Genomic DNA, 26,567 nt, shown 5'->3' with positions numbered 1-26,567 from the left:
GATCTGTGCAGGAAATATATGCATGTTTTGATGTAAAAACCAAATGGATTTTAAAAAATCATATTTTGTGGGAAATGTAAAAAATGTTTAATTCCACAATAAGTGTTCATAAAGTAAATTAAGCTGTCTGCCATACCAAATTGGCTCACACAGCCCATATTTTATTCCAGTTTTTGCAACATGAATTAACCCTTTCACTCCCAAGAGTACCAAAAAGGAATTTCACCTTAAAATATCAATGAATATACATGGAAAAAGGAAATGAGAGAAAAAAAAATTTATTAAGGTAAACCGTTTGATTCACACTAGCCTCTCAGAGCTAAAATAATAAGAGATGTAGAGCAGACAGTGACAAAAATTTACATTTAGATCTTGGAGAGACATTGTTGAGCCTTTGGAGGTAATGCTCCTCATCCCAGATCAGAATTAGTCAATATCTATTCCACCCCACCCCACTGCCCCCCCATACCTCATTTCACCAAAATTCTTGGACCATTCACTTGCCATTAATATTCCAGTAGATTAAAAAAACTAAGGAGTTATGTGTCTTGCCAGAACAGAGCACAATGACTCTGCCCAGCACTCAAACTGCCCATGGCCCATAGCTAACTCATCTCCCACATAAAAATTATCAATTGAAAGAAAAAAAAGAAAATCATTTGCAACAATTACTTACTTATCTCATTCAGGAGATAATTAACTTGATTGTGAGTGGGGGGGGGGGGGGGGGGGAGGCAAGAAAGAACTAAATTACACAGGAATATTTTTCTGCTGAGGAATAAAATTATCATTATGATGCATTAATGATCAGGTTGTTGCAAGGAGACACTTACCCAAACAATCCACCCTAGTTTTGTCCAAGTGAAGCAAAGTGATTGATACTCCAGCCATTTCTAATGAGGTCATAAAACTTCCAACATAAACCCGATCAACTTTCACCTCTTTCCCTTGAGCTGAGTAAAAAAAATTCAGATTTTGCTATATAAAAATAAGGAATACCTTGCAATCACCTGGTAGCTGTAGAAAAGGTGCTCTCATGTTATTCCTTTGCAAAAGAGACATTGGCTCATTAGAGAGTTAGAGAGTTGGGTATCCTTCAGAGGGTCATGTCCTCTTCAAAAGTGATCTAACTACAATATTATTGCTTTTAAAGGTAGGGCATGTTTTGTTGGCATTTCATATCCCCTTTTCATTTATTTTGAGGGATCTTCAAGGCCATTTCCTGAAGATATACATTTTGCAGTAATTGTACTATCTACCAAAGATAATAATTGTAGCACACATATTTCAGAGCCAAAAAAAAAAGGGAAGTTTGGATCCATAACTTACAGTACAGACTGAGAAAACAATGTGAGTAAGAATTACATCTTTGGTTTCAAATAGAAGGGGAAGATTTCAATTCAATTGAATTTAGCTGGACATGCAGTGAAATGCAGCCTTATTAAATTGACTAATCACAGTGCACATACTTACTGAGGGACATAATAAAATAATAAATATATATAGAATGATCCCCTGGATCTTATATCATTTCTGATGAGTTGCCTGCTAATGGAAGACTGATGGCATGACTGTCACCATAAGAGGCTGTTATCAAGAGAATTTTCATCAGCAATAGTTCTCTCAGACTACATACTAAGGTATGTTATGGCTGCCCTTGCAACAATGTTTAACTCCAGAACAGATGTTCCTCCTAGATTATTTACTACAAGAGCCACCCTGTCACCTGTTGAACACCAAATCAAAATAAAATTGTGAGAATGTTGTAAAAAAAAATGGAAAATTCTCATGTACTTTATAGTTTTGATTTAAATCAGTAAGACCTAATTCCTATAGTTCAGTATGTGAAAAAAGCCAAGTAACTTTGCCCTTATTAGCAAGTCAACCAGATGCTATTGAATCTCATGCTGTGGAATTTTAATAAGCTGACCCTTCTTTAGACCGAGCTTGTATGTTGCACCACTCTGAACATCTGACATGTGGTCAATCATGGTTTTGACAACTTGGTCTGCCTTTTCAAGCTGAAAAAAGGCAAGCACAGGATATCACTATGTAAATGTACAGTCACAAACATATCATTGCAAGTTATCAACAGACAAAGCAAAGTCAGCATTAGAGACATCCATCAACTAGAGGGCTAAATAACTTGGTAACAGGGTTTTTAAACTAGATTAGGCTCAGATAAATTGAGTGGACTCTTGCACTGGTCACTCCTAGTTAGCAGAAATTGAGGTGTAAGGGCAAATACTTTGTGCAGATTCTGAGTGCTATGATACAGAATCAATACAAAAAAACTCTGAAGCGTCTCTTTTTCAGCAGGAAAAGACTTGGCTCTTTACCTTCACCCTCTTGACACCAGGTTCTCCATGTATACCTGTGGAAAGCAAATTAACCCTTTAACTCCCAAGATCTGATTGTTAATTCTCCCCTTCAGCTTTTACACAATTCTTGGCAAATAAGTCAGGCGAATTTGGTATTAGATCAAGAAAACAACTTCTATCTGACGAGTTGGGTATTTTTGTTTGCTGTTTGCCAGATAATATATGGATGTTATTGGGAGAAGTTTCATGTTAATCACTTCTGGAGTTGAAGGGTTAAAGCCAAACACTATTTATAATGAGTAGAGTTTGAGAGTGAATAATCTTATTATTTACATAGAAGTCCTTTAAAACTCAACAACAAGACAGGTTCACGCTTTTATTGAATAATTATACCTTATAGACTCACTTTAGTCACTCTACATACAGCAAGTAGCTTAACCAATAAGATTTTAATATTTATCATAAAGAGTAAGAAAATTCATGCAGTATTAATATAACCATACAAGCTACAGTTTAATAATTTGCCTCATGTTTAGTCACATGTTGTGGGAGATGTAAGGGTCTGAAGATTAGAGCACTGGACTCTAGTTCCAGAGGTCTGGGTTCAAGACATAACCCACCATGCTTCTCTCCACCCAGGATTAAAGTGGGCACCAGTGAATCGTCGGGAAAGCCTTATGAAATGTTGGGGGGAGGGGTAATCTTGCAATGAACAGGCATCTCATCATTGCTTCATGCTGTGGAAACTAGAATAAAGCTCCTGCTAGATTGGCCACTTGGCACAAGTACAGAGCAAATTTTTAAGTCACATGCCGGTACTTTATTTAAATTTCAAGGGGGAAATCACACAGAATCATTGATCTTGATGATAATTAGAGATAAGAAAATGGAAAAGAAAAAGTCCTACCCAGTCCTAACTCCATCTCATCACTGCCCAATACAAAGGATGGCAAAGATCCTGGGAGACTGCATGGAGCCAAACTAACACCAATGGTACCTGATAAAGAATGTTGATAAGCCACGTAAAGCATGGAAAAATAACATCCAAAGGGTATGTAAGGTGCTTTGGCCTTTGATTTACTGTGAATTTCCAGTCAAAAGCTGCTTGGTTTCTATATTAGGATGGCAAGATTTCAGAGGACAGATCAAGGAATTTACAATATGGGTGGGGAGGGTAGAATCAAAAGTTTGATTCAGAAAACACAGAAGTTTCTTATTCACTCTAAAGCCAAAAGCCTTGATCCCCATCCACCCCACCCACTCTGGATCTGCCAGTGGATTTTGGCATGTGCATGAATGCATAAAATGTGAATTTTTAGATATAAAAAGCCATACTAACAGCTCTGTGAGATGCAAACAAGAGAGAGGCATGGCCATAAGATTAATGTGCATTGACTGAGTTAGGTTCAGGCCCAAACAGAAAAATATGTGGCTCTCCGTCATGATGTACATATTAGTCATACTAGCAATAGGGTCTTTATATCATGACCCCTAGCCAAGTATTTAATAGTCCAGTATCCTCATTCAGTCAATAAGTATACATTATTCACCCACGAGAAAGTTAGGATTAAGTTAGGTGAAATACCCATGGCTTGGGCTGCGGCCTTGGCTACTTGTGAGATTTCCTCAAGAGATTTGCCTTCCTCAGCCAGTGAACCTGCAATCTACAAATTGAAAATAAAACAGAACATTACTCCAATGCGTAAATACTAAATTTCATCATGCAAATAACCAGGACTCATGCTAAATTTTGCAAATCATGAGAGAGGGGGAGTTTTGAAGTAAGCTTATAGGCAAAAGAGGGGATAGTTAGACAAGGGGAATATAAAGTCTTTTGGTCTCTAATGGCTTAGAATTCTCAGGATATACTGGTGTGGAGGAGGTAGTCTCTATAATAGCATCTTACTGCTTTAAAAAACAGAGATGGGAAGGGGAAGGGAGTGAGGGGAGAGGGGAAGAGGGTTGAGGGGGAAGGGGAGGGGCTGAGTCACATGCACATCAGCTGAGCTTTTGTTTCATCCCAAGTTTACCTTGTGGATCAGAACAGTTCCACAAAGCCCCCTCCTTCCTGCTGTCTTGTCCTTACTAGTGAGAGCACAGTCTTCACCAACCACCACCATATCGACTTTTATCCCCTCGGCCTTCGCCCTCTCAGCGGCAAATCCGAAATTCAACCTATCGCCAGTGTAATTCTTCACAATCAATAGCGTTCCTCCCCTGTTACCGAGTCCAACAGCTCTTATTGCAACAAGGATGGATTTCGTTGGTGGAGAAGTGAAAACAGCTCCAGCCACAGCCGCTGTCAACATCCCTTTTCCAACAAATCCGGCATGCGATGGCTCGTGACCGCTTCCACCTCCTGAGATGAGGGTTACCTTTCCTGCCTTTCGTATTTCGTTCACATCCTCTCGGATAATAACCCGATGATTCTTTAGTAACTTTAACCCAGGATTGGCTAAAACGATACCTTCTAAAGCCTCATCTACCGCATCTAAAGGATCATTGATCAGCTTCTTGGAAGTGGTTGATTCTTCATCGGTTGCCATTTTGCCGAGAGAGTGAAGGGATTGCTAGATCGAGGTTAGCGAGACACGCGTGACATAACACTCGCGTGACATAACCGATTCGGATTACACGCAGGAAATTTCCCGTTTATTTTGCGTTTTTCAGCTTCTTTCTTTACATTTGTATCAGGAAAAGTCCAGTTTCTTATCATTTTGCAATTTGTAAAAAACTGACTGATCACAGCCCGCCTGATAACCGAGAGATTTAAAGATGAATAACACTTTTTTTAAGGGAAGCAATATATCACAAACGGATGTTTTTCGGTAGTACAACGAAACCTTCACATTCCAACACTGTATTTCTTTCTTATTTTCCAATTTTGTCCATCATAAATCATCAAAAAAAGGAAAAAATGAAAATAATCGATGATAGATGATCCAGTTACCCTCTTTACCCCGATTCAAAGTACAACGCGACAGAAGTCTTTTTCACGTCACCTGATTACTTCTTTCTTGGATTCAAGTTACAGAAAAAAAACCGACATTGATTTGGAACAAATCCTTACTGATTTGTTCTTTGCCTTAAACAAAGAAATAATCACAAGACTCATATCTGATACAAAGGGGTTCCGATTATATTTCATCCATATAAGGATTGTGCACGATTTTTTTTCATCGTTAAGATATATCTTAAATAAATGTCGGAAATCCTTGGGTCGGACGCAACATTAGTATACTAATTAATTCACAACTTAGAGGGCTTCCTCAAATGAACTATTAAATTTCCTTATCGTAATTTTTTCATGTATGAACTTGATATTAGTTCAAATTATGACAAACCCAAGCGCACTCGATGGAATTTTTTTCGTGTCATTGATAAGTATTACTGACATCTTACGTATAGAGGTCTCCTGCTTGTACAAATGTAATATACCTTTACCAAAGGTTGCGCAAATCAAAACAAGTCTCATTTACAGCCTTGTTTATCTTTGTTTGACAAGGGGGAAATATCTGTCAACTCAAGTTTTTACTAGCTCCGTAGAAAGGAAATTTCTTTTCTCAAGGGCTTCAACCAAAAATTAAAGAAGGTAAAACAAACCTCTTGCCGCGTTAAAGCCTTGTTTTTAATTTCCTTAATTTGTTATTACAAAACTCTTACAATGAATATGACGTTCGTAAATTAATAGCTCTAACAGAAGCAAATTGCTCCTTTAAGTAATGACGCATGGGAAAAGAAATTGGGTCTTAGTGTTGGTTTGTGCATTTTCTAAAAAACTGAAAATATGGAAGCGTGTTTTGCTATACCTATGTGAGTTAGAGCACTGTCTGGCCGATGAATCCATAATAATTAGCAACCATGATATTTTGTAGCTTCCCTCGTTAATTTTCTTGCAACGGAAGTGACAAAAGTACACCTGAGGGTTACTTGCGCTAAATTTGGATATTAGTCAGTTTATAATCTCATGGAACTTAAAACCAAGATTTAGGTAGAGGAAGTCTGTAAGCCAAATTAACGCTTTCTGATCGTGCAAAGACCGGTTCTGTATTTACAGGGCAGAAGCGAGGCGAAAGGGCAATCCGTACGCAAGTACAACACTTTTTTTCTCCCGGATGTTCGTGGGTGGCAAAAGAATTTGCTAATTTGTCAATTCTCAGAACGTTGGATCATCACAAGACATTGCGACAATCAATCTGATGCCCTCAGCTTTGACTGACGCAAAACTCTCACGTTCTCGTTCCAGTTGTGGGTGAAAAAATGTTTGCTTTGTAAGTACTAACGACAATATCATCTCTGTTCTATATTGACTGCCGCCATCGAATGGAGACCGCAACTTCGTTTACATCTTTCTCTAATACCACCGCTTCTCCGGTTGCCGATTCAATCTCGGTCGCCTCACTGCTGTCTGTTGTCGCCATGGGTTGCACAATGGTGTTTGCAATTTTCGGAAACGTCTTGGTGATCTTGGCTGTGCACCGCACAAAAAGCCTACGAACTACGGCCGCTATTCTTGTTGTGAACCTAGCTTTGGTGGATCTATCGATCACCGTTTCAATCGTGCCGTTTGTTATGACGCTAGCTGTCACGCAAGAATGGGTTTTGCCTTGGGTAGTGTGTCGTCTCACGGGCTTCATAAATGCTTTCTTAACTGCTGGTCAAATCTTGGCCCTGTTTCACATCAGCGTAAATAGGTATATCGCTGTGGCTTACCCTCACTCGTATGAAACTCGTTGCAACAAGCGAGGTACTATATGCACTGTGCTGCTAGGATGGTTGTTTTCTTTAATCTGGACTACGCTTCCGTTTTATGGATGGGGCAAGCTCGGATTCATACAAGGCACTTTATTTTGCAACATACTATGGTCCGCGAATATGGCCTATGCGATCACTGTGCATGTTGTATGTTACTTTATACCATCCATTCTCTCCGCAGTGCTGTATCTAGGAGTCTACAAACATATGCGATCGCAAGGGAAGCGAATATTCCAGCAAACATTTAGCTTAGAATTGACACAGAATTTGGACAAGGAAAGAAGTGAATCAACAATTAGTCGCAACATCGGAGAGGAGAACGTACCCAGAACAATATCCTTTGACAATCTCTCCATATCAACAGATAACATTATTAATTCAGGATTTTCGGATCTTAGCGAACAATCATCAGCGTCCACTCGAGCGAAACGAAGTAGACGTCGTAAATTAATGGAAGCCCGAGTCACAAAAGTGCTTCTTGCAGTTGTTTTGGCGTTCGTCTGTTGTTGGATTCCGCGAGGAATCGCGAACCTCTGGGCGATCTTCGTGAGCCGCAAAGCCGTCCCACGCGCGCTCGAGTACAGCTCGACCGTGTTGGTGTTTTTCAACGCGGCAGTGAACCCTGTGTTATACGGCGCTTTGCACCAAGATTTTCAGCGCGCGTTTCGAAGGATAATCTGTTGCGAGCCAAACATGAACAGAGGCAGGGCTGCGACCAACATGAGCTTATCAATTCGGTGACGTCAAAGTCGGAGATGTACCGCACATTAAGCGAGTACTTTCCACTCTTCTCCCCAAGAATAAACCGTCTCAAAAATGTCTCAGTATCAAAGGCAATCATCGTCTACCTGTGAGCAGAAGCCGTAAACTGTGATAAAAGGAATTACTGACAAGTGGACAAGGTTGGCTCAAACTGAATCGGTGGAAAACCATTGTGCTAATATACTCTAAACCACGTTTCTCTTCTATTCATCAGAAAGTTTATTTAATTCTTCACCCTTTTCATCTTTCCATTGACTGATTCAATAAAAACATATATATAATTAAAGTCATCCTTTCGTTCAAAAAGAAGAGCTAATATTTTTACTTAATCATGCATACGAACATACGGGCAAAGCCTACCTCGCTAACGAGTTCTTTGCTGCTCAGTGAGCAGCGACAGCAAAATCAGACGGTTTAAGGTTAGAGTCATCGCATCTTCAAGTCAAACAAATTTGAATTTCGAAAACGTGATCATGACGTCAAAGAACCCCGAAGTACTAAAATCCTACAAATTACTACCGGGATATTAATCAACAATCAAATTATGACCTCCAGATTTCTATTTCACCCTTATCTGCTATCACGCAAAGAAATCGAGAGAAAATAATCGAATTGTTTCGGAATAAATCTACTTGTCGTTTAAAACTTAACAAGAAGGCTATTGGTTGCGGGCTTATTCGTTCGCAAGCTCACACTTTTTAGGTTAATCACTTTACTGAATACCTATTTTACAAATGGATTATGCATGAGCTCCAGATTTTCTCCCGCATGATAGTAAAAAAACAACGAAGTCTTGAATTAAAGCACCTGTAGTTGTTTAAAGCTTCGCGCCAGCTTTAAAACTTTCGTTAGATTCTCCAAGCAGCACAAACCTCAATGCAGCTCTTTCAAGACGAGGTTTTGCTGTAATTGAATTTTTTTGTCGCTCAACTAAATGAAGTAAACTACATGCTAAGAAGGACGCAGAAATCTTTTAATTTGATACGGTCACGTTGTTTGTAAGGCTTGTGAAAGGTTTTCCAGACCATTACAAAAATAACTCGTCCTCAAACCTGTCTATCTAACGTTTGCAAATGTCTCTTAGACAAAAAACTACTCCTAATTATTTAGAATTTTTAAAAGCTGTTTTCATTAGTTTTTTTTTTATGGTTTCGCTAACTTGATCTTTTGTGAACTTTTTTTAAGAGTCATTTTTCTCTACCTGTAAAAAAAATGAGAAAAAGTCCTAACTTCTACATCTAAATCTGATCTTATCATAACGATGGACGCTAGACCACGCTTTCCAGTCCAGCGTGAATGATTGATGGGTACTGCACGGGCTTTTCGTGATCACAGTTCGCGGTGGTGTTCAAACAATTAATTGGCGTCAGAGATTTGTTGAAACACAACTCCACATAGCTTAACATCTGCACAGAATGCTACAAGAGTAAAACACAAAAAAGAAAGGAAGACACACGTTAAAGGCTGAAATACACTCTGTCCCAAACGTTTTAGATCCTGTCTCGTCCAAAGATCCTTCTTGCGATCACTTATATGTTAAAAATGCGTTTTTGACAAAGTCTGTTCAGTCAAGATGGCTGAATATTAGTCTCCTTCTTTTTTTCCGTTTTTATTTCGAAATTAATTCAGAATTGATTTCGAGAGCCGGGAAAGAAAGCCACCTATGTTTGTAGCACAATAAACCCACGAGAATCGTTTCTGATTTCTTTGTTTTGCTTTTTGCGACTCCATTGCCAGCGTTGCCCAAAAATTACGAACTTTATAAGTCCACTCCAAGCAATTTTTTTGTCGCGCGGGATCAAAGCGGGCAATCTCTAGCGGACGAGATAGGCCCATAGTGCCCTCTCGGGTAGCCAATCAGAACACGGGACTCATTTCATATCGCCCACGGGCGCTGCCAACGATTTATATAATAATAATCCTTTCCGTCACTCCATCTTACGCTCGGCGCTTGGCGCTTCCTGTACAGCTGTGATACCGCCCCTAAACGAATTCGCAAGGAATCAAACATTTACAATAGATGAAAAAACAATGGGTAGTTTTCTTACCTTGATAGGCAGGCAGTAGACTGTAGGATGAACTTGAAAAAACTCGAACAGGACAGCGTCAATATCTCCCACCTTGAAGCAAAAAGGACAAGTAACTAATTAAGAAAATCATGATTTCAGTTAGCCATTCATGATTGTCCACAAGATATCTCGTCTCCACTGAATTTTTTTTTTGCATTTCAACGACAAAGAAATACCTTAGACAGAAATGAAAATATGAACTATTCAGTAGCTTATTGCATTCATCTGTTTACACTCTTTCACTGATGAATGAGGGAAAACACGTGTTCCTTGCCTACGCCACGTGCAGGCAAAATTTGTTTCTTCCCGCTGCCCAGCGTGGGAACACATGACTTGCTTAGATTAACGGCCAAATGAAAGAAAACGTATCGGAGATGACTTGTGTCAGAAAAGGGTAACAGGAAAAGGTACGAATGTTGAGACAGTGTCAAGTTAAAGAGAAAAAAGAAGCATTTATTACCAGAAATGCCGAGAGCGGGAAAACGGAGGAAAGCGAGGGGGAAAAGTGACAAGAGCTGGGGCCGAGTCTGGGAAAACGGGCAAACCACTGTCTGCACAAAACACGGCAAAGCGTAGACACTCTGTTGCTCAGACTCTCCTCAGATAAGGGACACCAATTCATCCAATCTGGGTTACATCAGCTACAAAAGGCCGCTTTTTGGAACAGATCAGGTGAAACACGATGCTTGAGAAAACCTCTCAAAGTCGTAAAAAATCATGAGCAATTTCACCTCAAATTCCCTACCTGGTAAGTTTTGTCACCTGTTGGTTCTATTCCTCCCTTTTTTAGAGCACTGCAGAAAAAAAGAAACATAAACTCAAAAACCAAAAACCATAAAAAAAAAAGCGAAGACAAAAATGTCAATAAAGCTACAAAGAAGTTTCCCACAACCAAAAAGAGGACCAGTTTCGACCAGTTGCTGGATCAAGTCTACCAAAATAATGAATTTTTGGTTTCAGTTTAGCTCACTCCTCACCCGAAAATGTCGTACATGATGTTCATCGACAGGCTGACTTGGAAGTATTTGTGCTCAGAGTTCAAGAATGAAAGATTGGTTGCACACGTGCCATGCTTCTCCCATTCGTGTTTCCTGAGTAAGAAGGAAAGAACAAAAAAACTGGAGAGCCTGATAAAACAGACCTTCTACACGTAAAAAATAAATATTTATTCGCCAAAGATGAGGCAAATACCCACCACTTTCAAGACAACGAAGAGAACAGCTGTTTTATTACATGCCACAAAAGAAGCAAAAAATTAGATCATTTCTATCAATTCTCCAAAAACATGATGGTCGGAAATTAAACTATTGACGAGCGATTTTGTCTTTTCGGCGGCAAAAAGGTGAATAGTAATTGCTTCAGTTATCACTCAGGGCTGTTTATGAGGGCTGTAGACAGTAACACTTGTTGTAGCTGAGCTCACTTGATGTCACACTTTGTCACGTATGAACACAACATACCCACCACACCCTTACCAGAATCCCGCATCATCACCAGGAGTTTCATAAGATGGCCACTGAAGCAATAATTTTTGTTTCAAATCCTAAAAAAGGGATGCAACATACTCTCAAGTTGCCATGTACAACCATCATTTCAAATCAAAATTCATAATCAAACAACGGCCAAACTCTGTTAACATCAGTTGCAGATATCTTTGAAAAGGGCTTGTATGTATAAGTAACAAAATGATTTCGAGTGCAATTGGGTGTTAATAAGCACGGGTAAATTTTTCAATGCATGTTGTTACTTATTAATAATTTACATGAAAAACATACAAAGAAAGTCAAGACAGATGAAATTTAAGCAGTGCACACTGCCATAATTTTCACTCGTGTTACAGCTTTTCACTTAAGTTACATGAAAGATGCACTTGTTTTCAGCCGATCAGACATGTATAATTTTTTTCATGTATATTAGAGGGGAAATAGGCGGAAACATTTTACAGTCTGCCAAAAGATGTGCTTATGAGTAAGGGAGGACAGGTGGGGGTGTATAAATGAGGGGTAAGGGTGCTGAAGAGTTAAGTTGGGGTTTGAAAAACGTATCACCATGCCTGAGAGCCCCAACGCCCATGAATACCAAACCTCAGGTACAATGATTTCTGAAAAAATCCTGATGAAGAGGCCTTTGAGTCTTGAATTTAAATTACCTCAATGCTTTCCTCATCAAAGGGCCAGGACTTGTTACAATACACAGGTGCATGTTCTGTACCAATAGTTGGCCTGCAAGGAACGAAAAATTATCTGTTAGGTATGAGTTTAGCAGGAATTTGCTGCAAATAATCTTCAATTTTCTCTTTGATGGTTTCATGATTCTTGAAGACAGGTGTCTAGATGGTGGGATGGGTGGGGGAATTCTACACAGGGAAGGGAGAGAGACCTGGGGATGAGAATCTTTCCTTTTCCCAGAATGCAGAGCATGGGGATAGTCCTAACATGCCAGTGACCCCCTTTTCATAATATGAATGAATGCCCTTTAATTCTACTTAGCACAAACCCTATACAATGGAAAATACATGCACCAATCATAAGAAGCTTCACCTCATGAAAAACTGTGCAACCCCTAGTAAAAAAATCCTGGCTACAACCTTATTCCTATGCAGTGCTCCCGCTCCCCTGCACTTTTGACACCCAGCACCTTCTTTCACAACATTGTTTTATTTCTCCCCTGATCCTCTTCCCAGATAGTGCACTTTCAGACCTATCCTTACCCATCTCCTGCATTCTTCCCATCCCCTGCCCCCATTCAATTGATTGTCGAGTGTCAAGAAAAAAGAGAACACATTACCAGATCTGTACACATGTAAAGATACTGATGATAGTAATAATCAAAAAGATGATGAGTAAAAAGCTTTTGAGATGTTGTTGTTCTGTGCTAATTTACCATACTATATATTAATTATATTATCATTTCTTTTGTCAATGATGACGATGGGGTAATAAAGATTTTAAAAAAAAGACAATTTGTACCACAAGCCATGGATTGTCCATTTAGAAATTCCTGAAGGTACGCAGGTCTTGTTCTTTACAGCAGCCTTAAAAACCAAAAAACACAAACACAAACAACAAATCAAAAATAGAAGAATAAAGAAAGATGTTTTTCATCTTGTCACAAGTGTGGGACAAAGAAATCAAAATCAAAAATAGTATAAAATACAATTCAATACAATACTTCATTCAAGAGATACAAATAATAATAACAACAGAAATACCTCTTGAAATGGAAATCGTGAGGTTATCTCTATATGTGACAATTCCCATAAATAAAAAGTGTAAATGATGTATACAATCTATTAAAACCTAATTACAAGCTGTAATAACATGCAATATCAATTAGTTTCCAGGTTAAAAATTGTAAAACATATTAACATACTAAAATAAGAAATCTTTTAAAATTTATGATAATATCATGGTTTGACCTTGAGCTAAACATCATTGGGCAAAGTTATAAACTGATAACTTAAATCAACTCAGGTATATAGCAGGCATGTGATGTGACAAGCAAGTTTTAAATTTTTTGATGTTGTGCTATTTTGATTGGTGAAATAGAGGAAAGTCTAAGATGACTTAACCCTTTAACTCCCATGAGTGACCAAGAGAGAATTTCTCCTTACAATATCAATACAATATCAACCAGATAAGTAATGAGAATAAAGAAATATATACATTCAGGGATGATAAGTTGATCCAATACTAAATTCTCTGAACCAACATTTTAAGAACTGTATGGTTGACAGCAAGGAGAATTACAAATTTGGTCTGGGAGTTAAAGAGTTAAAGGTGTAGCAAAAATGACACCACTGACAGTGACAGGGGAAAGGAGGTAAACATTTAACAATAATAAGTATTTCATTGCTTCCCAATCTCTCTCCCCTTAGTTGTTTATTTGCTATAGGCTCTCCTTGATTGTCGATGGGAAGCGAGGAGCTTGACAAGGAGGGGAGGGATTAGATGTCAATATGATATAATTTTAACCACAAGCATTCTAACCTGATAACATTGTGTCTGTGGCCACCACTGAGTAAAAATGAACAGGTTGAAATCAACATCATCTTCATATTCTGGGCTGCTGATCATAATTAAATGTAAATGAGAATTAATTAAATGACCTTAAAAATTATTTAAAATCTATGATACATCAATTATGAACAATGAGCACTAAGAGGACAGTACACCCCTCATGCTTGTAATTGGGCAGTGTATGCTTCATGCCTGAGTGATGGAACAGTAAGTGTGATGTGTCCACTCCGCTGCCGCGCATTTAGCCGAGTCAACTGTTGTTTTCCATGAAAACATATATGTAATGGCTGGTTTATTTCTCAAATTTTGTCATAGCTTTGATTAATTGGTAATTAACCAGACTTTGTAATTAACAAATCAGATTCTGCTTCGCAGCCATGTGATTCTTTTCATCACTCACATGATTATAGACCGGATTGGACTCCACTCAGTCCTATCGCCATAAATAACGGCTACGTTTACACAAGAGTGTGAGAAAAAAAAGTAGGGAACAAATTTAAAATTCGGGATTGGGTGATAAAAATCGATGGGGGGATGAAGTTTTTACCTTGCAACTGTAAATATTATGTTTACCTCCGGTACACTGCCGCAGTGAACTTTAGATTACGTTGCATCTCTATGAGATCGAATTCGCTTCATTACACTTCAAAGCCAGTAATATTTATCATTAAACAATGCAGGTCGCTTGCCTAGGGCTTATAATAAAGCACGTTTTAAAATATTCAATTTATCAACTGTTTTTATTTCCGGGCGCGGGTGTGACGAAAAAAAACCTGTGTGTAAATGAAGAAAGCCTACCTGAAAAGTCCAAAGGAATCCACCCTCAACAGACCCAACAAAACTAGAATCAAAGGCAAGACGAAATGCATTTCTGCAAAAGACAGGGTAGATTGATCTATCGTAACGTTACGAAGATATGGCATTCGAGTTAAAGACAAAGACAGTGGATGAATTCAATATTTCTCACCTTCCCGGAACAGAATAAGGAAAAATTGACTGAAGTTAGAAGTGATTTTCTCAGTTTGATATCTGATTCCTTCACGTGAGCGATGCAAGCAAAAAAATATGTCGCAAAAATAGCACAATTTCCTCCTCAAATTAATGTTTACGTAAGTCAAGTTGGCCATACCACATGCTCAACTAACGCGAAAGCCTGGACACTAATGTACCGTTGTAATTGATTTTCAAGTCGTACTGAGCTTCTGGTAAACTAAGTTGTATTTATCCCTAGAGCATAATGGCACAAAGCTTCGATTTTACAGAAGAGGAGATCAGAAGGAAACTAGAAGAACTCGGATACTCTCATATACCTCGAGATAAGCTGAAACAATTTCAAAGAGGTTCGTGTTAGTGGTAGAAGATTGTTTCTATTAGAGAAACTTTTCGAATGTTGATTATTTGATCTCAGCTCAAATCAATTCTGACTTGGATAAATTTCTCTTCATAAATCAACGAGATTGTTCTTGTGAGTAATATGTCGTATTTCAAGTTAAATTGCATCTTGCAAAGCTTTGAGTCCGCTAAAGTGATCGACGTTGTTTATTGATCGATGTGATCGCACTTGATGTTGCATTTAAATTTCGTCTTCCTTTGTAGATTTGAAAGAGCTTATTGAATCAGAAAGATCAACTTCCGAAGAAAGTGGGCTTCTTCGAAGTGGAGATTCACCATCATCAGTTAATGAAAGTTATTACACTGACAGTTATTTAGACAGGAGTAAAGGAACAGAAACCTCTTCATCTCCATTTGATGGTAAGCACTAATCAATTTTAGATGTGGTTCTTATTGATTAGACAAACCACAGGAAGCAATTGATATCAATAATCCTTTACAGTCATCAGTCTGCGCTGTTATTTAAAAAATTTAGCATTACAATTCCCTACTTCAAAAGAGGTTGACGTAAAATCTACTCAACTTCTGTTCATCCTCTTGATCTTTGTTTGGTCTTCTTAGCTTCAGACAGCAGTACAGAACCACGCCAACTACTTGATAGGTACAGATCCCCTTTGGAAGACTCAGTTTTCCCCCGACCAAAATCAGCTCCAAGTTTGGCCAAGGTAGTTTCATCATAATGACTTGAATACGGCCAACTATTTGGCAGATTACTTAATTATCTCGTTTTATGTTTCTCTCAATCAGATATTATACAGGGTCGGCCAGGGGGGGTAGTGGAATACCAATATACCCGAAAAAAAATCGACAAAATACCCCAAAATACCCCAAATTCCTCCAAATATACCCAAAAATAATCGAAGCTTTGAATACTTTATACCTGAAATTCAAAGAAAGTGATGTACTGAATACCCATATTCAAGCTGCAATATACCGTATACCCGATTTAAAACGCCCCTGAATACCGAATACCCAAAAACCCTGGCCGACCCTGATTATAGGGAGAGATATTTGGCAAAATCTTCCTTTATTAGCATCATCATTGTCATTATTATCATCAAGAACCAAATTATCAATAATTCATTCTTCTCCCTGGATTTGAAAAAATTGATAATTCTTGGGCTCTATAGTTCTGATCTTGGGAGTACATACGAGTAGAATATTTTTTTGTGTGTGTTGTTGAAAAGGAAAATTTCAACTCTATTTTGCCTCTGACCAATGTAGTTTAACCCCTTGAACCCTCAGAGTGATGAGAGACTAATTTCTTGTTACACTATCACCCCTGAATCAAACACTAACCCTTAACTCCCACTATGTAGTTTTAAATTCTCTCCTATGGCTGCTACAAATTTCCCTTTAAATTAGTTACAAGAGTTTGGTTTTCAATCAGGATGATGACTTCTACCTGATAGGTTTGAATATTCTCATCACCTGTTTTGCTGGAAAATGTTTTAAAAATTATAGGGAGAAGTTATATGTCAATCACTTCCGGGAGTTAATGGGCTAAGGTTATGGGAATAAGGGAAATGACTACCTTCAAAAAAGCTCTTAATTTTTAAAGAAATTCTCCATGTCGGCACCTGAGGAACTGTATTGAGAAGAATGTAGAAAATATGCACACTGATTTTAGGATATAAAGAGTTATTAACCCTTTAACTCCCAAATCAAATTTGTAATTCTCCTTACTGTCAACCATCCAATTCTTTTAATGTTAGTTCAGAGAATTTAGTATTGGATCTATTTATTATCCCTAAATTGATATTTTTCTGTATTCTCATTACCTACCTGGTTGATGTTGCATTGATATTGTAAGGAGAAATTCTGCCTTGGTCACTCATGGGAGTTGGAGGGTTAAATATGAATTTAAAATTACTGAATACTTCTCTTTGTTAGTCAAAGATAAATCATCAACCATATGGCAAGGAAAACGTTCATTACCATCCAGTAAAGCCACCAACCAGAGGAGAATCCACCACCACTGTTGAGAGCTCACCTCAAGAACAATCCAGAACCAGCAGTAGAAATATTAAGAGAAAAGTTTTGAGACGAAAGGATGGTGAACCTAGAGTATTTGATGAATCTTTTACCACAAATGATTCTGGTAGGTTTGACAGATCATGAAAAATCTTCTAAATTTTAGCATGATATTTTTTTCAAATTTCAAGTTTTTTTGAAATTGTTTTTTATCTTTTTTCCAGTCACAGATATATCCGATTTAGAACAGAGATTACGAGATCTTCCCTTGAGCAATGGTGATGTAGATGATGCAGATGTTATCAGTACTGATAGTGAAGTAGGACCAAATAACTTCAGACCTTGGGAAAATTATGCTGAAAGAGGATTGCCTTCTTGTAAGAATCACTGATATTCTCTCTCTCTTTCTCTGGCACAAATTTACACTACACGCTGATATTTTAGGGGAGGGGTGGGTGTGAGAATTGGGGTTAACACGAGTGTTGTTAGGCTTCTAAATTAATGAAATGGGCTTTATTGAAAAGCATACTCTGCACACTTTGTTTAATTTTTCACTTACCACAAAACTAATTATTTCTGCAGAGCTTCCTTGGAGCTTTCCAAAATTTGTTGTCGTCCAAGCTAACAAAAATGACTCAATTTTTTGATTTGCAATTAGAATTGGAATTGGAATTGGAACACTCTCTTCCAATTTCCTTAAAGATCCTCAATTTATCTTATTCTTCGGAGCAAATAATCAACAGTAAGCAGATATTATATTACCAGTATACTGAAACTCACAGTTTTCAGTAAGCTGTTGTTAATATGGCTCACAACCCACTAAGTATCTGGTCTCTTGCAGTTATCAGGCCATCCTCTCGTCACCCTCACACACGACAATTAAAGAAGTCAGATCCTGTCTCAAGGTTTGAACTTTATCCATTTTCCCAGGTTTTAAATTCTTTCACACGTTGACTTGTGTGATTAGGCCTTTTGTTGTTTTTGCTTTTGTTTTAATTGCTGTCTGTTTGTTTGTTTTGTTAATTGCTTGTCAATACGTGTAGTGAACATATTGTAATGAATGCTTTTTTATGGTAACTTAACCCTTTACACCCTGACATCAGTAGACACATTCTCCATACTGTTCTCAATACAATTCCTAAGGAGCTGACAAGGAGAATTTGTTTAACAATCTAAAGCTTCTGTCATTGGTGATCATTTCCTTTTTTATGTGACATTTATTTGTGATTTAGGGGTGAAATTGTAAGGAGAAATTAGATAATAGTCACTCTTAGGGGTTGAGGGGTTAATGTAATTATAAAATGTATTTGTTTTTTCTGTTCTTGTTGCAGATATCACCAATTTAAGTATGAATGGCAGGCAAACAAAGCTCCAGGAGAGAAGAGCCACAAGAATCTGCGATGGAATGTCAGGGTAAATAATTTTATTTATAGATTGATTTTTAAAGAAATGGTAGGACTGTCAATTAAGAACCTTCTACAATCAGAAGTAAGCCAGGGATATACTGTATGCATTGCTTTTCCTTAGCCATTTAAATCCCATGAGTCACCAAGACAGAATTTCTCCATACCATATCAATACAATATCAAGCCCAAATGCGATGAGAATTAAGAAAAATATCAGTTGATATTAAAAGTCGATCCAATACCAAATTCTCTGAGCTAACTTCTTAAGAATTGTATGGCAGACAGTAAGGAGAATTTCTTATGAGGTCATGGGAATGAGAGGGTTAAGGAAGAGCTCTAAAGCAGAATAAAAAAGGAACTGTCTCACTCAGAACACAGGGAAGGTAACAACTGTAATATCAGTAAGAGAACTGAACAGTAGCTTCTGTAAGTAACTACTATTGAGATGGCAGTTGTCATTTGTGGTGTACTCGCCTTTCCTGATCTCTGATGTAATTTGTTGTTAATTTAGTGCAGATCCTAGCTTGCAGTGCAGGGATCTCATTAGGGCAAGCTAATGTTATAAGCCTATGGCCATTTATCTGACCGGACATGTTTGATTTAGAGTTAGAGTGGACAGTGGGGTTAGGGGGCAGGGGAAGGGCAAGAAGATAATCCTTGTTCCCATACCTCCACCCCTCTCCTTATTTTTGACTGTCAACTGCCCCCTTGGTACAAATTTCTTTCTCTCCTCAACCTTCTGCTTCCATTAAAAATCAAAGATGGTGGCTATAATTTTTGTTAAGAAATTACCAAGCACCTATTCACCAAAAGTATGCCTGCCCTGTAGGTTATACAGATCCTTGATAGAAATATTTGAGATATTCATGGTTTTCTAAGTTTGATGAATTGTACATAAATCTAATTGCCAGAGTGCTAATAATGACACCTACATCTTCCCTGGTTTGCTAATTGTTTTGTAAAATTCTTTCCATAGGGGAAGATGTTGCAATGTGATGTGTTTGAGGTGAGCTAAGATAAAATACATAGTCAATGAAATTCTGAAAATGTGCATACTTTTTAGCAAGAAAGTTGTCACCAAGTGATGAGGCCATTGTGACCCCTTTTAGGTGCCAAAATCGGAATTTTGGATTCAAGGGTTTATAAGACAAAGCTGAATGGGTCAACTTATTTGAATGAAAATATGGTAGGCAACATTGTTTAAGGTTCAGGGACACCTTACAGTGTATCAGATAACAAGGAGACTCTTAGTCTTAGACAGAAAATAAATTTGCAAAACCTTTAAATGAAAATAATAAGTTGGCAAAACTGTACCTTTTGCAAAAAGTTTAAACCACTCCTTAACTATAATATTGCCTTTTTATTTTCAGAAACCACAACGCAATTTTGTTCCCAATAACTATGTTGTACCAACAGAGAAGAAGAGACAAGCTTTACGATGGGAAGTCAGATCTAGTCTTGCCAGAGTGTGATGTGATCTGCTGCATTCTATACATTCTTTAAATTTTTCAAGAAATAACACAGCCAATTACTGAATGATTGGACTAATAAATAATTTTTGGCTCTCATTAATGTACAAAAGGTTATTCACTAGCAGATTTACTCATACATTTTTTCCACATGCACATCAAGTTCTTTAAATAAATAACTTATTAATTATTTAAAACCGAGTTGCTGTTGTCTTCATACATAAACCCTTTGACTTCAAAGATCTCATTAATAATTTTCCAATGATTTTAGTTCTGAGAATGTCACTGGATCAACTAATGATCCCCTAATAGTTATTTCTCGCTATTCTCATCACTCGTCTGCCTGATATTGTATAGATATTGTAAGGAGATATTGTCTTGGTCACTCATGTGAGTTAAAGGGTTAAAAACATGGGGTTTTTTTTCATAATTTATTTTTTTATTAATCAAAAAGTAACTGTTAGTAGCATGACAAAGGAATTTTTTGTCTTAATCTAACACCAAATTCTAGTTTACTGGGAAATGTGTAGCAGCTAGAGGGGGAGAATTAACAATCAGATCTTGGGAGTGAAAGTGTTAACCCTTTACACCCTAACATCAGTGTGCATATTCTCCATACTGTTCTCTATACATTTCTTGAAGCGCTGATAAGGAGAATTTGTTTAAAACCAAGTTTTGTTAATTGGTGATCATTTCCTTGATTCTTGTGGCCTTAATGTTTGATTCAGGGGTAATATTGTAAGGAGAAATTAGATGTTAATCACTCTCAGGGATTAAAAGGTTAAGATAAATTGCATGAAAAGGATGCAAGAAGATTTCTTTCTCAAAATCTCTGGACTACAAGAAAGTAAGAAGAAAGTAAGACTCAACAAGGCAAGAAAAATCACAATGAGTTGAATTGAACTTTTTATTTACTATCGAAATAGAATATTTACAAAGCAAAAGCAAGACTACAACAAAAGCTTAGTCAAACTTGTTAACGAGTATCCTATCATCTTCACAAAGGATATCCTCGAGAAACTCAACAGCCTTCAAGGACATCACAATGTTTTTGCGATGTAATATTGTGTAGACATCTAGGTCTAAAAAGAAAGAAAAGGTTTATTGTCAATAGAAGCACAATTCAAGCAGCACATTTTGTTATGAGATGTAAAAAGAACAACGGTGAGATTCGAGGGAGTGCATAAACATACTTTTGGGATGACGCACATCTACTGTCTTCATCCCTTCTGCAGCCTCTGTGATTATTTCATTAGGTGTGCTGTAGGGGAAAAAAAAGGTTTTTATATTGAAATTCAGATGTAGTTCACAAAGGTGAGCACTTTGTTCTTCTCATTAAATAAAAACAAAATCAGAAAAAACAAAACCCCTGTGAATAGAAAATTTTTTCACAAAAGAGATATTCTTTCAAAGAAGGTATCAAAAGCAAAGATTTTAGCTAGGATAGTTTTTTTTTTTTTTTTAATATAAATATAACTATTCAGACAAGAGTTCAGCCCTTAAAAGGGGCTTTACAAAAAGAACAGTTTCACTTCAATTTTACTTAATTTCCTGAAAAAAAAAACATGATCAACCAAACACTTACGAATCAACCAGGACTACGTTCGTCCAGCCTCTTTTGTCCAAGATTGGAATCAAATCCTGTAATTTAAATCAGCAAAGAATTATTGAATACCTTGTGCCACAGAGATTGTTCAATGATGGACAAACAAAAGTTCAAATCTCTACAAGTTAAAAGATTACCACAATCAACACCCTCACCCCATTACTCCAATTCATTAACTAAAGACAGAATTTCCCCCTACAATAGTTTATAACCAAGTAGAAAAGGGATGAGAATAAAGAAAATAATATATAGATTTAGCCAAGCCTAAAAGCGGAGCTCGCATTTTTTCTGCCCCGCACATCTCAAGGGCACAACGCCTTGCCCCGGCCAAGACTAGAACCCAGGTCATCCAACTCAGAGCCCAGTACACTGACCACTGGACTACTGGACAAAGCCATGGTGTTGGCATGCTCGTGCTACAGTTGACCACGCATGTTAAAAGTAGCACCTTGTATGGTCAAACAGTTGTACAACCAAATTTTTTTGGCTTGATGGGTTACTACTATTTTGTATATTTATGGGGCTACAATCCAACAACAAACTCTCAACGCTATTGTGATTCATGAGAAATGTAAAGTGGATTTCTACATGTGAAATTATTTCTTTTCGTTTGCCTTTGAACTAGAAACCTACCCGATCATTTTCAATATCCTCAAATGAATCTACAATGTGCAAATGTCCCTGTAAAAATGGAAATAAGCAAAATGGTCAAAAGCTAGAATTAGGATTCAATTTCACAGTTTAAATACAAACCAAGAACAACAACCAGCAAGCTGTACCTGTGCATATCTGACAGAGAGAGCAGTACGTAGACCCATTCTTCTGACTTTTTTCGGTAATCCATACTTGTAGCTCTTTGGCACAGGACCATGTACTCTACCACCTGAAAGACGGTAAGCTTTGACCTTAAAAACTGATTTTCTCTATGATCTAAAATCTATTGAAAAGGTGTGGGCTTAATCCTTTAACTCTTAAGATCTTGTTGTTAATTCTCTCCTCTAGCTGTTACACATTTCCTTGTGAACTGATTGTGTGAATTTGGTATTAGACCAAGATAACACCTTCTAACTGAGAAGTTTGAGAATTTTCATAACCTGTTTGTTGGATAGTTTACAGATATCACAGGGAGAAGTTACATGTTAATCACTTTTGGGAGTTAAAGGGTTAATTTCCACCTGACCACTCTTTCAAATACACTCTTCCTTCCACCAGGAGCATAAGCTCATTTCCCAAATAGAAGCTGACAACTAGAGTGAAAAGAAGCAAAAATGGTTCTCAATCATTATGTCACCTTTTCTCCATTGTGGCGCTCTTATGCTGCCTTGTCGTGCTCTTCCAGTTCCTTTTTGTCTCCAAGGCTTTCTTCCACCACCTCTTCTTTCTGCGCGATTTTTGACTTTTGCAGTTCCCTGAAAAATAAGAGCCAGAATACACTTAAAGTAAACTGTTTGTAATGAGAAGTCTTTCCTGTCTCTGAAAAATCAGTTTTTTGTGCAAGTTGAAGTTGTGTCCAACTGATTTTACAATGAAATTTAAGTGACCAATAGTCTTTCTTTTTCTGTGGTGAATTATTGTGGAACTAGGACTCATTTGACCAACCCAACCCCTCAATTAAATAAGCAATATTTCCTTTGTCTACCACTTTTATGTACACTTTTGAGACAGAACAACATATTTTGCAACTTACAGCTCTATTTTTTGCTCTCCACCAGACAACAACTCTGTGTAAAATGTCAATCCTAGAAAAGGAGAAACATCAAATCATAATTCCTTTGTAAAGAATGAATTTGCATTTAATTTTTCTACACATAAAAAAGCTCAAACAAGTACCACAGTGACTTCTTTGATCACAGAGTCTGGTGATATTGAAAAGTTTGAGTAACCTTTTGTAATAAGACATTCTCTATCTAGACATACGTTGACAACAAATTTCAGTACTTGGTTGAGAGGGGTCTGTGACAAGAGTGCCCCATAGCTCTAAAAAGCATGGGTTACACAACCAAATTTTGACAACTTATTGCTGAATATAGCATGTGACCTCACAGAAAATATCTGCAATGCCCTTTAAAGCAGACCTCAGCCTAGATTTGACACCTCTCAACAGAGAAGTTTTCCCCTTTGGGCCTCTCCTTCAGCAACACGGCCACCAATTCCAACTGACTCAGCCTACCTGCACATAGCTAGTGAGTCACTACCAAGGCAGACCTTCTTCCCATAACTTAACTCTACACAAGACAATTACCTGCATTGTTGTCTAAATGAAAGTGGTTTTCTACCTTTTCTTTAGAAACCCTGTTTTCTAAGCTTTAAAAAATGTCATGGTCAAACTGGAATTATTATAAAATAATTTTTTTTTTTCATTTTCTACTTTTTTTCATTACTTAACTCTTCTTGTTATGAAGCTACTAACAGTTGCTAAATATCCATAAACACTAAACTCCCTTTTAAAAATCAATTGTAATTTTTAAAACGCTAGGTGGCTGAAAAAGTTTCAGATTAGTTGGATGAACAATTTATCCAACACAGGAATTTTCCCATTTATAGCCAACTTTGTGAGCAAATATAGAAATAAGTAAAAAAAAATTCCATACCCAAAATATCACATTTGAACATGTTTGTGTGAAAAAATTAAATATACCTTGGATTGGCTCCAAAAACAAATTCATTCAACTCCACCAATCCCAGAGGATTTTCTGAAGTGAAGGATGTGACCCAAGCTAGTATCCCTGAGTTGTGGTTTTCATAGTCTCTTGTTGCAATAAACTTGCAAACACTTGGACTGAAGTCACCTGCATGAACACCAAAAATTCAGCAGAGAGTAAAATTCACACTTCTTTGTTACAACCCAAGTCTACAAGTCGTAGAAGGTGTGAATGTAAACACTGAGACGTGAATTTAAAAAGTGCAGAAGTACATCATAAACATTGGTGTGTTATTAGCTTTGGGTGTCCTGTGGGATGAGCCAGCACTCCTAGTTCATTGTTAATGGCCACAAAGTTTGTTGCTGTTTTGTAGGTGGGAGATTCAGCCAATTAAAACTCACTAATTCAAATTCAAATGTCTCCTCAATATTTATTTACTTCTGGGCCAGAAAAAATGTATGGTGAAACTCATGATGGTCACTCCTGAGAGTGAATAAGGTAAATCATCTTCAGATGTTCAAATTACAACCAATGTGTACATATATAAATAGGTAATTACATGATTTCAAGTGTAATTTGGTGTAAATAGGCACAAGTAAATTTTTCAAAGACAAAAAAATTCATGAGCCCATTGAGCAAGTACAATTAGTAGTCTTTGAAAAATTTACAAGTGCTTATTACACCACATTGAAAGAGAAATCAGTTAATTACTTATTGATAATGTACATGAAACATCACAGAAAGTCAAGGCAGAAGAAATTTGGAAAGCATGCATGTGCTATTTGTAATTTGCACTCATGTTATAACTTTACACTCATGTTATAACTTTGCACTCATGTTATATGAGAATGCACTTATTTTCAACCAATCAGAAATGCATAATTTTTTCACATTCATTATTAAGAGTGCAATCATACCATAGCAAGGTAGGTCTTCTATATCCAAGGGTTCTGGCTTAGGCAGAGGTGCAAGAGCTCTTCCACAATGATACCAGTGTGTTGATGGTAACTAGAAAGTAGTGCAATCTTTTTAGTATGCATACAAACCTGACTTGCATAACTGCTCAACCTTTCCTGAGACACTTGCCAATTACACAGAAATATCCGAATGGAAAAGAAAATGGTTCACTTTAATTTTTTAGGAACATTTAGAAATTTATGGGTCACTGATCCCAAGGATACACTTGCAGTCCATTCATTGTCTTTGGTGGATTTAGGTAACTCATAACCCTCTACCTACTTTTCTAAAGCCAGGTGCACTGAAAAAATGTTTGCGTAAAAAACTTCAACCAGATGACAGGTGTAAATGGTATGAACCCCCCTCCACTATTGTTAGTAGTATAGCACACCTATCATGGGTTTTCCTCAAAATGGGGGGGGGGGGGACAGGCTACCCATGGAATATTGACTGAGAGGATCCCCCCTCCTTTAGTTCAGATTTCAGCACTGCCTCAAGGTTAGGAATTTGACCTGGCCTCCATATTGGAAACCCAAGTGAAACTGTAAATGAGAGCCATCTATCATCTCAGAAGTCACCTGACAGAATTTGTTTGTTGAAATTGGTACACAACATGATTGGTCCCCAAGGATGGAATTTTTATATAAAGTGGACACCCAGGGGTGGAAAACTACCATAAAATAATTATAAGAAACTTAGTCCTTGCATTAACCGAAAAATTGGAGAGCAATCTGCATGGCATCACCATCAACAATTATTTGCTTCTTTCTTATATAAAACAAGCTGATTTCATAAAATGCACTGAAAGCCACTTTAAAACCTCAATTCGGGTCATAATGCTATCAAATACAATCTCAATTTCACTGAAAAAGAATATCGCGTTTCTTCCTCTCCTCAAGTTTTCGGATAAGTTTTATTATCATACTGACCTGACGTGCAGATAAGATACCAGTAAATCTAGGATTTATTAGCGCGCGAAATCCCATGAGTGATTGACACCGTAGTAAACGGCTAGTCAAAGCCATTATGACCATTAAATAAATTTACAGCATCAAATAATTACCACTGTCAGAGGAACCGTTTGGCAAAAAGAGGCCACCGCGCTACTCATCCGCCATGTTGGGTTTCTTGGTCATGTGTTCGGGGATACTGCAAAAGGAAATACACGACGTAGTAATCTCTTGTAAGGAATCCG

At 37.4% G+C, this 26,567-nt stretch overlaps 5 protein-coding genes across 9 annotated transcripts in view; 2 read left to right on the top strand and 3 right to left on the bottom strand.

Annotated features, from left to right (window-relative positions):
* The window catches only part of LOC113677511 (triokinase/FMN cyclase), a 13,255-nt gene extending 6,144 nt beyond the window's left edge, over positions 1-7,111 (bottom strand). The window contains exons 1-8 of one of the 4 annotated variants that reach the window (XM_027194331.2): positions 4,352-7,111; positions 3,907-3,985; positions 3,229-3,318; positions 2,340-2,374; positions 1,931-2,021; positions 1,637-1,726; positions 834-953; positions 1-3 (exon numbers count right to left, since the gene is read on the bottom strand). The exon at positions 1-3 is cut by the window's left edge and continues 144 nt beyond it. In XM_027194331.2, the coding sequence (XP_027050132.2) occupies positions 1-3; positions 834-953; positions 1,637-1,726; positions 1,931-2,021; positions 2,340-2,374; positions 3,229-3,318; positions 3,907-3,985; positions 4,352-4,867 (1,024 nt within the window). In that variant the 5' untranslated portion in view covers positions 4,868-7,111. The remainder of the gene's footprint in view (positions 4-833; positions 954-1,636; positions 1,727-1,930; positions 2,022-2,339; positions 2,375-3,228; positions 3,319-3,906; positions 3,986-4,351) is intronic. The other 3 variants (XM_027194328.2, XM_027194329.2, XM_027194330.2) reach the window with 3 other exon arrangements.
* Positions 6,645-8,144, top strand: LOC113677515 (alpha-1B adrenergic receptor-like). The gene has a single exon (XM_027194334.2). It carries the CDS (start codon positions 6,645-6,647, stop codon positions 7,815-7,817), a length of 1,173 nt encoding a protein of 390 aa, XP_027050135.2. The 3' UTR covers positions 7,818-8,144.
* On the bottom strand, positions 8,034-15,083 carry LOC113677524 (ribonuclease T2). 2 transcript variants are annotated; one of them, XM_089211252.1, is made up of 10 exons: positions 14,894-15,083; positions 14,725-14,797; positions 13,897-13,972; positions 12,877-12,941; positions 12,057-12,129; positions 11,383-11,450; positions 10,885-10,998; positions 10,653-10,701; positions 9,887-9,958; positions 8,034-9,256 (listed from the first exon to the last, which is right to left on the bottom strand). In XM_089211252.1, exons 1-10 carry the CDS (start codon positions 15,051-15,053, stop codon positions 9,107-9,109), a joined length of 900 nt encoding a protein of 299 aa, XP_089067378.1. In that variant the 5' UTR covers positions 15,054-15,083; the 3' UTR covers positions 8,034-9,106. The 2 variants fall into 2 exon arrangements, with proteins under 2 accessions (XP_089067378.1, XP_089067377.1); XM_089211251.1 differs by having other exon boundaries at positions 13,897-13,975; positions 14,894-15,076.
* LOC113677584 (centriolar and ciliogenesis-associated protein HYLS1) lies at positions 15,078-20,364 on the top strand. Its single transcript, XM_027194403.2, has 9 exons — positions 15,078-15,266; positions 15,523-15,678; positions 15,880-15,983; positions 17,212-17,419; positions 17,517-17,669; positions 18,134-18,197; positions 18,624-18,705; positions 19,675-19,704; positions 20,069-20,364. The coding sequence occupies exons 1-9, from the start codon at positions 15,164-15,166 to the stop codon at positions 20,168-20,170; spliced, it is 1,002 nt and encodes a 333-aa protein (XP_027050204.2). The 5' UTR covers positions 15,078-15,163; the 3' UTR covers positions 20,171-20,364.
* A 696-nt stretch (positions 20,365-21,060) lies between these two features.
* Positions 21,061-26,527, bottom strand: LOC113677538 (uncharacterized). Its single transcript, XM_089211250.1, has 10 exons — positions 26,302-26,527; positions 25,333-25,423; positions 24,412-24,562; positions 23,461-23,512; positions 23,065-23,182; positions 22,553-22,656; positions 22,407-22,454; positions 21,753-21,808; positions 21,361-21,428; positions 21,061-21,249 (listed from the first exon to the last, which is right to left on the bottom strand). The coding sequence occupies exons 1-10, from the start codon at positions 26,404-26,406 to the stop codon at positions 21,131-21,133; spliced, it is 912 nt and encodes a 303-aa protein (XP_089067376.1). The 5' UTR covers positions 26,407-26,527; the 3' UTR covers positions 21,061-21,130.
* Positions 26,528-26,567: the final 40 nt, after the last annotated feature.

This window comes from Pocillopora damicornis, chromosome 7 (genome assembly GCF_964200805.1).
Source record: "Pocillopora damicornis chromosome 7, jaPocDami1.2, whole genome shotgun sequence".
NCBI classification, from domain to species: domain Eukaryota; kingdom Metazoa; phylum Cnidaria; class Anthozoa; order Scleractinia; family Pocilloporidae; genus Pocillopora; species Pocillopora damicornis.
Note: the sequence above shows the minus strand (reverse complement) of the source record. Positions and strands in the feature narration are given on the sequence as shown.

Excerpts from the sequence above, each read along its gene's own strand:
- LOC113677515 (XM_027194334.2), top strand. The coding sequence starts at position 6,645 with ATGGAGACCGCAACTTCGTTTACATCTTTCTCTAATACCACCGCTTCT.
- LOC113677524 (XM_089211251.1), bottom strand. The coding sequence starts at position 15,053 with ATGGCCAACTTGACTTACGTAAACATTAATTTGAGGAGGAAATTGTGC. Across the intron at positions 11,451-12,056 it reads TTGATGAGGAAAGCATTGAG|GATTTGAAACAAAAATTATT; the intron begins GTAATTTAAATT and ends TCCCTTTTTTAG. Across the intron at positions 9,257-9,886 it reads TCTACTGCCTGCCTATCAAG|CATTCTGTGCAGATGTTAAG; the intron begins GTAAGAAAACTA and ends TTACTCTTGTAG.
- LOC113677584 (XM_027194403.2), top strand. The coding sequence starts at position 15,164 with ATGGCACAAAGCTTCGATTTTACAGAAGAGGAGATCAGAAGGAAACTA. Across the intron at positions 17,670-18,133 it reads TGAAAGAGGATTGCCTTCTT|TTATCAGGCCATCCTCTCGT; the intron begins GTAAGAATCACT and ends GGTCTCTTGCAG. Across the intron at positions 18,198-18,623 it reads AAGTCAGATCCTGTCTCAAG|ATATCACCAATTTAAGTATG; the intron begins GTTTGAACTTTA and ends TTCTTGTTGCAG.
- LOC113677538 (XM_089211250.1), bottom strand. The coding sequence starts at position 26,406 with ATGGTCATAATGGCTTTGACTAGCCGTTTACTACGGTGTCAATCACTC. Across the intron at positions 24,563-25,332 it reads AGAAGACCTACCTTGCTATG|GTGACTTCAGTCCAAGTGTT; the intron begins GTATGATTGCAC and ends GTGTTCATGCAG. Across the intron at positions 21,429-21,752 it reads AACGTAGTCCTGGTTGATTC|CACACCTAATGAAATAATCA; the intron begins GTAAGTGTTTGG and ends TTTCCCCTACAG.